At 37.0% G+C, this 9,404-nt stretch overlaps 1 protein-coding gene across 2 annotated transcripts in view; it reads left to right on the top strand.

Moving 5' to 3' along the window:
- The window catches only part of mbtd1 (mbt domain containing 1), a 35,643-nt gene that overhangs the window by 730 nt on the left and 25,509 nt on the right, over positions 1–9,404 (top strand). The window contains exons 1-10 of one of the 2 annotated variants that reach the window (XM_005749509.2): positions 1,105–1,213; positions 1,643–1,847; positions 2,473–2,606; positions 2,694–2,808; positions 2,898–2,980; positions 3,060–3,177; positions 6,904–7,038; positions 7,110–7,198; positions 7,368–7,602; positions 7,802–7,857. In XM_005749509.2, the coding sequence (XP_005749566.1) occupies positions 1,691–1,847; positions 2,473–2,606; positions 2,694–2,808; positions 2,898–2,980; positions 3,060–3,177; positions 6,904–7,038; positions 7,110–7,198; positions 7,368–7,602; positions 7,802–7,857 (1,122 nt within the window). In that variant the 5' untranslated portion in view covers positions 1,105–1,213; positions 1,643–1,690. Of the gene's footprint in view, positions 1–1,104; positions 1,214–1,642; positions 1,848–2,472; positions 2,607–2,693; positions 2,809–2,897; positions 2,981–3,059; positions 3,178–6,903; positions 7,039–7,109; positions 7,199–7,367; positions 7,603–7,801; positions 7,858–9,404 lie in introns of those variants that run through there. The other variant, XM_005749508.2, reaches the window with a different exon arrangement.

Genomic DNA, 9,404 nt, shown 5'->3' with positions numbered 1-9,404 from the left:
TACCTGAATCTAAATGATGCATTAATGATAAAAGGCGAACTGTAAAACTGCATCTTTCAACTAAAATAAGTTCAGCTTCACTTCAATACTAAAATTTAGCTTAGGGACTTGATTTTTGTTGACATCTGTCTAAAACATCTTACAAATGCTCAAAAAAGGAAATAATATTGATTACAAAAATAATAAAAATGTGAACTAAGAAGATTTGAATCTTTATTTTCTTCTGGTCCATTATTATATTTTGCATCAACCTTGCAATCAAACTATTTCTTTTGCAACTATTGCAGACTGTGTCTGCTCCCCCATTCTTCCCCTTTCTACCTCCCAAGAATGCCTTAGAGCAATATTCCCTTTCTAGCCTCCTCACAGAAGTTGTTGTTTTAAGTATCTTTTCGCACAGAGATTGAGATTAACAGTAATAAGAATTATTTTAAGGCACTATTATTGCTGTGCTTTTACCATTAATTATATGTTCAAAGAAAAGGTTAATTTTATTAATATTAAAAACCATGGTATATTTAATTTGAATAAGAGCGCCGCTGTTAAAAAATAAATAAATAAATAAACTGGGCATCTCTTCTGCACTAAAGACAAATTTTTGGCTAGTTTGTGTGGCTAAACTCCAGGACCACAGAACAAGGACATTTGTAAGGAGCCGTTAAAATAAAGTGCAATAGCTCAAAAGAATTATTTTTCTTTTATTGAGTTTTAGTAAAGTAAAATAACTCAAAAGGAATGGAGTAAAATAAAATGATTTGAATGAAATATGTTTTTCTGAACAGTTACCTTCTCTTAGAGCAGGGGTGTCAAACTGAAATACACAGTGGGCCAAAATTCAAAACTGGAACAAGGTCGCGGGCTAACATTAATATTTATTGAAAAAAAAAATCTTCCTCCAGATTTAAGAATGAATCTCTTCTTATGGACTCAAACAAGTTTTGCTGAAAAACTGAATATGGAACAAGCAAAGCTTAATACTAAAGAATATATATATTAGCTGTATAATACCAGTAGGCCAGCTCTAATAATAATTTGGTGTGGCTTTGCGGGCCAAATGTAATTAGGCTGCGGGCCAAATCAGGCCCACGGGCCAGAGTTTGACACCTATGTCTTAGACCAATTTCATTGCTTTCTCCATGAACAACGCCAAAGTAAACGTGTTACATTATACGGAGAAATGGAGAGGAGAACCTCCTGAGCTACAGACACCCCTGTAAGTGCCTCTTCACCTCACTGTGCAATACCTTTTGTGCAATACTTTTGTAAATAGTCAACAGTGCAATAGACCTCAACACTTGAAATGTGCAATTCACTTGTATTTTTATTTTTTATTCCTATTTATTCTATTTATCCCCTTAGTATATTTTACTTATATTGTCTCTGTATATATATATATGTGTGTGTGTGTGTGTGTGTGTGTGTGTGTGTGTGTGTGTGTGTGTGTGTGTGTGTGTATATATATATATATATATATAAAATATTCTGTAACTCTGTAACTTCTGTCGGTGCTGTGCTTTCTTGGAAATCGAATTTCCCAGAGGAACCCACCCGAGGGATTAATAAAGTTCTATCTTATCTTATCTTATCTTAAAAGCATCCATATGAATTCATTCAGTGTTTCTCTGTTGTGTCCTCTGTAAAGGCTGAGCGTACCCCACGTTCAGATCGTAAGCGACGAGACTCATTCGGGATGTTTGATGGCTATGACAGCTGCAGCGAGGAGTCCACCAGCAGCTCTAGCTCAGACGACAGTGAGGATGAGGTGGTACCCTCTATCCCTGCTAGTCTGCCCATCATCAAGAACAATGGACAAGTCTACACCTACCCTGATGGAAAGGCTGGAATGGGTCAGTACATGAGGCTTATTTTTTGTGTGTATTGCTTAAATAATAATCTGTGAGTGAACAATAATAGTGTTTACGTTTAGCTGCTGTGGCTCAGGAAGTAGAACGATTATTAGTTTGATTCTCAGCTCCTCAACATTCATATGTGCAAATATCCTTGGCCAAGATATTGAATTATCTAAACAGTTAATGCATTACTTTTGGTATACCCTTTGAATTAAAGCTGAAAATTTTCATTTGTATCACATTTGGTAAATTTAAAATCCACTGTAGTGATGGGGTGGCTCGGTCCCCTTCTGCTCCATTCTACATGCCAAATATCCTTGGCCAAGATAATAACCCCAAGTTGTTCTCCGATGCATCCACCGGACAATGAATGTGTATGACTGTTGGGTAGAAAGTGCCTATAAAAAAGTGCTTGTGCGATTGCATGTGAATGAGTGAATGAGGAAAGATGTATAAAGAGCTTTTAGTATTCAGAGTAGAAAGGCGCTATATAAAAACCAGTCTATTTACCACGTACAGAGCAAAAATTGCAATTGTGTCAATTTCCAAATACTTATGGGGATAACTATAAATGCCATTTACCATTTGTAGACTGCTGATCTATTTCGGTTTGTTTTCACAGCCACCTGTGAGATGTGTGGGATGGTCGGTGTACGAGATGCTTTTTACTCCAAAACCAAGCGTTTCTGCAGTGTGTCCTGTTCTAGGAGTTATTCCTCAAATTCTAAAAAAGCTAGCATCTTGGCAAGACTCCAGGTAAATGCATTATCTTTGATAAACAAGTATAGTCGTTTCATAATTTTGTATTATGTAAATATTAACATCTGCTTTGGTTTTTACAAGGGCAAACCACCAACAAAAAAGGCTAAAGTCTTACAGAAACAGCCTCTCATGGCAAAGTTGGCAGCTTATGCCCAGTACCAAGCAAGTCAACAGAACCAGGCCAAACTGAAAGCGGGTAGGCTATGAAAAAGCAATCATGATGGGGCTCATATTTCTGCTCTTTTTGATGTACACAAGCAACAAACTAATTGTTGTTTCCGTCAGTGGTCGCTGGAGAGAGTTTTGACTGGGGGCAGTATATCCGTAGCAGTAACACGGTGGGGGCTCCTGTCAGCTGTTTCAAGCATGTAAGTAGCTGGAGCTGAGAATATGGTCACCACTGATATGATACTATGATTATCATAGCTGATAACTTCTGTGCCTCAGGCCCCCATGGGAACATGTTGGGGAGGTATTGAAGTAGGTGTGAGGATTGAAGTGCCCAACTCTGATACCAACTTCTCCACCAAGGTGTACTGGATAGCAGAAATCATAAAGCTAGCAGGTAAACACTACAAGTAATTAAGGTAAAATCTCTCACACAACCCTTGGGGTGTTTTTAATTGTGTTTGTGTCTTTTCATTTTTGTGAACTCTGTTAGGAGTAAGTGTTAATGCTGAATAAGTACATCACAACATGGCAAATGTATGCAAAGTCCAATGTAAAAGTCACACTGAACATTTGAACAGTTAGTTTCGCTGTTTCCACAACAAGTAGTTGTTGTTGATGAGACAGTGAACCACAAGAGAGGCATTTGGCTTTACATAAAAGAGAACTTGCAGCTGCTAGTTGACTCAGAATCAGTGTAGTAAGGTTGGGTGATTGGACGAATTTATCAACCATCAACGATAGGCTGAGCCTTTCGCCAATCGTTTTTACAAGAGCAATTTATTTATTTGCCCGTTAGTAAGTTTGCTAATAATGTTGGTTGAAGCTAAGAGAAAAAGTCAACAAAAACAATAATAGTGCTGTTTTAATGGCAACCTCCTCAGCATGCCCCTAAATGCAGCGATCACTTTACACAAAGTCATAACAGAAAGAAAGAAAGACAGTATCCTATGTTCAGTAAAAAACAAAAACATTTTATTTAAATAAAAAAATACAATGTTGGGCAGGGAAACAAAGAAAAACTGGTTTCTTTTTTCCACTTTAACCGTGTTTACAGGCTCTTCCAATGTTTATCTGTCTTAGACACTCGACCAAACAACAAGATACAAAACGTATGTTAAAAAATGTTTCTTCCAGCGAACATAAAAAAAATCTTTGACGTAAAGTTAAGTCTTTTGTGCGATTTGGTGCCTCTCAAATAAACAAATGACTAATCAAGAACGTACCTATATTAATACTGAAACAAACAAGAAAAGAAAGTGAAATATTCCCTCCAAAAAACGTATAAATTCAAAAAGTCACCTGTGCAAATATATCACCTATCGTCATTTATTGGACTGACGAATGCCGGTTGGAAAAATCTGACATATCGCCCAACCTTGTAAAGTTGTAGCCTTAAGTTTTTCTAGGTCTTAATACTACACACTGACATGCTGCAAGAATAGTTGTATTTATTTATTTTTTAAATTACAGTACTAAAATAGTTTAAAAATTCATTCTCAATTGAGCCAATATCATCCTCATTAGTCAGACCCATATCTGTCAAGGTTTATTGCTTTGTCCTGGCAGCAATTGTGTTGATGACAATACTGGCAACAAACCTACACATAGATGAAAGTACCAGATGTATCCCTCTACCTGAGCTAATAAAAGTCTGTATTTGATTTTTAAGTTTTACCATAAACAAAGAAATAAGCAACAAACCCCTTCTCCCATTCCACATGTGACAGTCCACATCCCAACAAATAAAATGTGCAAGTTGACATCAGAGGGGGAAAAAAACCTTAAAAATAAGGTGTTTACATTCATTGGTATGTTTAGCTGTCACATGTATTTATCATCTATGTGTAAAGTACAGGACAATCTGATTTCCATTCCTTCACTAAGGCTTCACTTCAGACATCTTTGTTATGAGCTGTTAAAGAAATTCAGCACTGAAACAGAAGTGATTTTCTGAGATTGTTTAGAAAGAAACCTTTGGAAGGGAATCGATACAGTATAAATAGTTTTCTCACTAACAGTGAGGAGAAATAACACATTATTTATACCCAGTGTTGGGTAAGTTACTTTAAGTTAGTAACTTAGTTACATTACTAGTTACTTCTATCAAAAGTAACTGTTACTTCAAGTTACTCGTTACTTTCAGAGTAACTAGTTACTAGGGAAAGTAACTTTGGTGTTACTCAAAATTCTCTTGTTAATGGGTTTCTTCCGTAACCCAGCAAGATTGTCAGTCTTCTAGCTTGCTTACTTGCCACAAGTGCACTGTGCCACCTACCAATAGAGAGGAAAAAATAATGTGCACATTTCCACGTGAGAAATCCCACGCCTGATTCTATCCTAGCCTGCTTTTTACATCCAACACAAAAACTGCAGTCGTGGTGCTTTCGATTGTACTCAGAACTCGGAAATTCTGCCTTCTGAATAGGAAGATGTAGGTAACATCAGACTGCAGATGAGCTGCATACAGAGCTGGACTGGGACAAAAAAATCATCCCGGGCATTATAGGAAAAATCATAAAGCCTTTGAATGAAAATAAACGCTGCTGTGACAGTGATCTACACTGTTCTGATGGTATACATGCATCAATCTATCAATTGTTTGTTGTAAGACTCAGATAATTATTTTTTTAAAAGTGAGACATTTTAAATGAGAATAAGAAAGTATTTCTTTGTGCCCCCCTTTCCCTTTTAATGCTCTACCTGGTCCCCTGGCAACACTTTGCTAGACCCGCCCCTGCACAGTTACCAGCTGTCAGCTACTTAGAAAAGGATCCTGGTGTTATTTGTCTCTCAGAAACAGTTCATTTATTAAGTGTTCATTTCTTAAGTATTAATAAATAAGTGCTTTTCACAGCGCTTATTTATTAAGCGCTGTGAAAAGCACTTAATAAATAAAGTTTACTTACTTACTTACTAGTTTACTTCATAACTTCCCTTCAACTCATTCATGTTAACTAAAAGGTAAACCTGTTTCTCCATCACAGCTCTGATGATCCAGTAAGGACATCTCCTGGTTTCATCTTCATGTTTCCCTCTCACCAGATATCCAAACCGACATCATGACCAGCAGTTTTACAGCTGTGGCTCCAGCAAACATCAGCTGATACTAGAAAGTAATATTAAATAAATTCTAAGAACAGCTGATCAAGCTTAAACGTGCTGCTGTTGTTTAACGCGACATCCGGCAGTTTCCTCTTTCTGGCGCAAAGTGGGCGATAAACAAACAAGAGAGAAAAGCCGATCAGCTGATCATTGATCAGTTTCATGATTGAAGTAAGAAACAGGAGAGGGAGGGGGAGAGAATGAGAGAAGAAGAGGCAGCTGTGCAGCGTAACGACAGAATAACTCCAGCTTTGTGTTTTTCCATTCTAGCTGAAGTACGGGACAAACTGTGTTCCTGTTCAACTCAATACGAAACGCGTAATATTTTCTCTGAATGCGGGATGATTCCGTTTATACGGGACGGTTGGCAACTCTAATAATTAACCTTATGAACAAAATAAAGTTCAACATCAGTAACATAGCACCACCCAGCTGTATAGAAACTCTGTCATGCTAGCTAGCATGCAGTACGAAAAAGTCAGCATAACAAAAATAAACTCCACCTAAACTTGGTTTATATCTGACCCAGATGGACTGCAGGTCATAACTTCTTACCTGAAGTTCAGTTCACCTGACACTCTCGGACTAGCGGCCGCTTCGGGTCTCTCCTCTTGCCTCCCTTTTCCTTCATCCACCTGCTGCCTCCACCACTTGCTAATGTTATTGAATCTGTGGAAGCTCCGCGATGCCACCACACGAAGTAACGAATAACGAGCCTATTTAAATCCCAGTAACGAGTAACGCGTTTCTGGTTTTGGCATAATAACTAGTTACCGTGCTCGTTACCACAATAATAACGTAGTTACTGTAACGCGTTACTTAATAACGCGTTAGTCCCAACACTGTTTATACCACATGTGAATACGGTCTTTGAATCAATTTTTTTTTTCTCCAACTAGTCAAGAAGCTGAATATAGAATAAGCAAACTGACTGCGGATAGTGGTCAATTTTTCAATCTACTGTTTCTGATGTCAAGAATTAGTGCGCACATTAACAGTGTTTCCTCTTGTTCTTCAGGGTTCAAGGCTCTCCTGCGTTATGAGGGCTTTGACAGTGACACAAGTAAAGACTTCTGGTGTAACCTCTGCATGCCTGAAGTTCACCCTGTGGGATGGTGTGCTTCAAGTGGCAAACCCCTTGTACCTCCAAAAAGTGAGTGTTTTGACAAACAAATCACTTAAGTTTTCTTTAGCACTATGGTTAATTATTGCTGCTCTCTACAGGCATACAACATAAGTACTCTAACTGGAAAACGTTTCTTGTGAAGCGCCTCACTGGAGCTAAAACACTGCCACCTAACTTTAATGATATGGTAAGGCATCAGCCCAGTATTGTAAAGCTGCATTTTATATATTTATTTTATTTTTAAGTGTTCTTGCTGAACCTAAAATTACAATAAAACATTGTTGTTGTTTCTGTTCATCCTTGGCTGTTAAATTTCATCTTGGTTTAGTAAACCTGTCACTCATTTTTCACTGAAGGTACAGCAAAACATGCAATTTCCCTTTAAGAAGCTAATGCGAGTTGAGGTGGTCGATAAGAACTATCTCAGCCGGACACGGGTGGCGCTGGTAGAGCAAGTGATTGGAGGTCGCCTGAGGTTGGTCTATGAGGAGAGCCAGGGTGGAGCTGATGACTTCTGGTGCCACATGTATAGCCCTCTTATCCATAATATAGGCTGGTCAAGAAGCATTGGACACCGCTTCAAACGATCTGGTAGGCACACTCACTTTGTAAGGAGTCTGAGGAATCAAAACTTGTGAATTTTGAAAATTGTTATAGTTGATCAAGTAACAGTCCGGTGTGAATGTGGGTCACGTGTGTCAATATTTACTTGAAATCTTCATTGACACACGTGACTACAACAATGCCCACTTTATGTGTAACCAGTCATTTTCATGTATTCATATTCTAGATATAACAAGGAAATTAGATGGTCAAGTCGATGCTCCTCCACAGCTCTTCCAGAAGGTAAGACTTGGCAAAAGAACAGAATATATTTCATCCTTATTATCCCACATGTGAACCACCACTAAAAGTCCCTGTTCCCTTGCAAGCTTTGAAAAGCAGATTTCACACTTCAGCTAGGAAGATTTTCAACACACAGACGTGATGTACTATATGTGTGTGTACATGCATGATGAGTATTCAGCCAGACATAACAGTGCTACGACTGGTTTGGATTTATATTTAAAAAATTAAAGCACTCCTTTCATCAAAATGAATAAATACAGGATTAATGAATCTTTAAACTCCACTTAAATTCAAATCCAAGTGGGAAAAAAGACCTGAAAACATCTTTTTCTTTACTTTAATGTCCCCTTTAATGAACTGGATTTTTTTTTTTTTGGCATCAAAAAAGCAAGTTTAAAACATTATTTGTTAACCAATATTTTGAAAGAAAGCTCGCAATCAAATAATACTGTGTTGCTTTTAACTGAAATGGCACAAATAAGGCTTTAAACGTTACTAAATACTTATTTATTGTCTGAGTCTTTAAACATGTCCCCATAGTGTCTACTTTTCTACTCCTTGATCCTGGAGGCACAAACCTTTACTGGTGCATTCCCAAGTCAATCCTATTATAAAATGTTGCAGTTTCAATGTGAGTTGTCAAACATTGAAAGTTATAACCCTTTATGGTATATAGTTTTGTTTTTTATTTTTAGAAAAAAAACTTTTACCTAATTTCTTAAGTGCTTGGGGGTCCCTGCTAATATAATAAGAAATATGTCTCTTCCACTCTCGAGCAAAATTTTTTTGTTGCCTCGTGGTAGCCCTGTGTTATAATGGTACCAAAATGTAAGTTTCATACTTATGTAGTAGATTCGGTGGGAAAGAGCTATTTATTCAAAATGTTATTGTGTAGTTTAACAAATATGAAGTTAATCCTCATAAAAGCATTTAATCCAACAGTGGTGTTCTGTGCTCTTGCTCATACATGCATGGATTTGTCTGTCTGTTTCTGTGTGTCTGATGTTGACTACTCCATTTGGAACTTCGTAAAATGGAAGTACATTTCTGTCATTTGACTTTTCAATTATCATTTCATCCTGGTGCATGACATTGGCACACAGTCCTTTTCAAGCTACAGAAACGTTTGTGTATGTAAATGATCTGTGTACACAAACTGTTGCTTAACCATGAACATCACATATGTATCACCCTTAATTGAATTAGAATAGCTTTTATTGTCACTGTTACAAGAACAATGAAAGGCAGTTTGGCATTTCTCCATGTGTGTGAAGTACACAATAGCGTAAGTATTTACACAATCACGGACAAATTTACATTTACACAAAAAAAGATATGTACAATCTATACATACACCTGCAAACATACGGATACTAAAATATGTGTGTATGTATGTATGTATATGTATATGTATGTATATATGTATGTATATATGTATGTGTATATGTGTGTATGTATATATGTGTATGTATATATATATATGTGTGTGTATATATGTATGTATATATATATATGTGTGTGTATATATGTGTGTGTATATATGT

The sequence above is a fragment of the Pundamilia nyererei genome, unplaced genomic scaffold (genome assembly GCF_000239375.1).
Source record: "Pundamilia nyererei isolate P.nyererei 1_Seehausen unplaced genomic scaffold, PunNye1.0 scaffold00248, whole genome shotgun sequence".
Classification (NCBI taxonomy): Eukaryota; Metazoa; Chordata; class Actinopteri; order Cichliformes; family Cichlidae; genus Pundamilia; species Pundamilia nyererei.
Note: the sequence above shows the minus strand (reverse complement) of the source record. Positions and strands in the feature narration are given on the sequence as shown.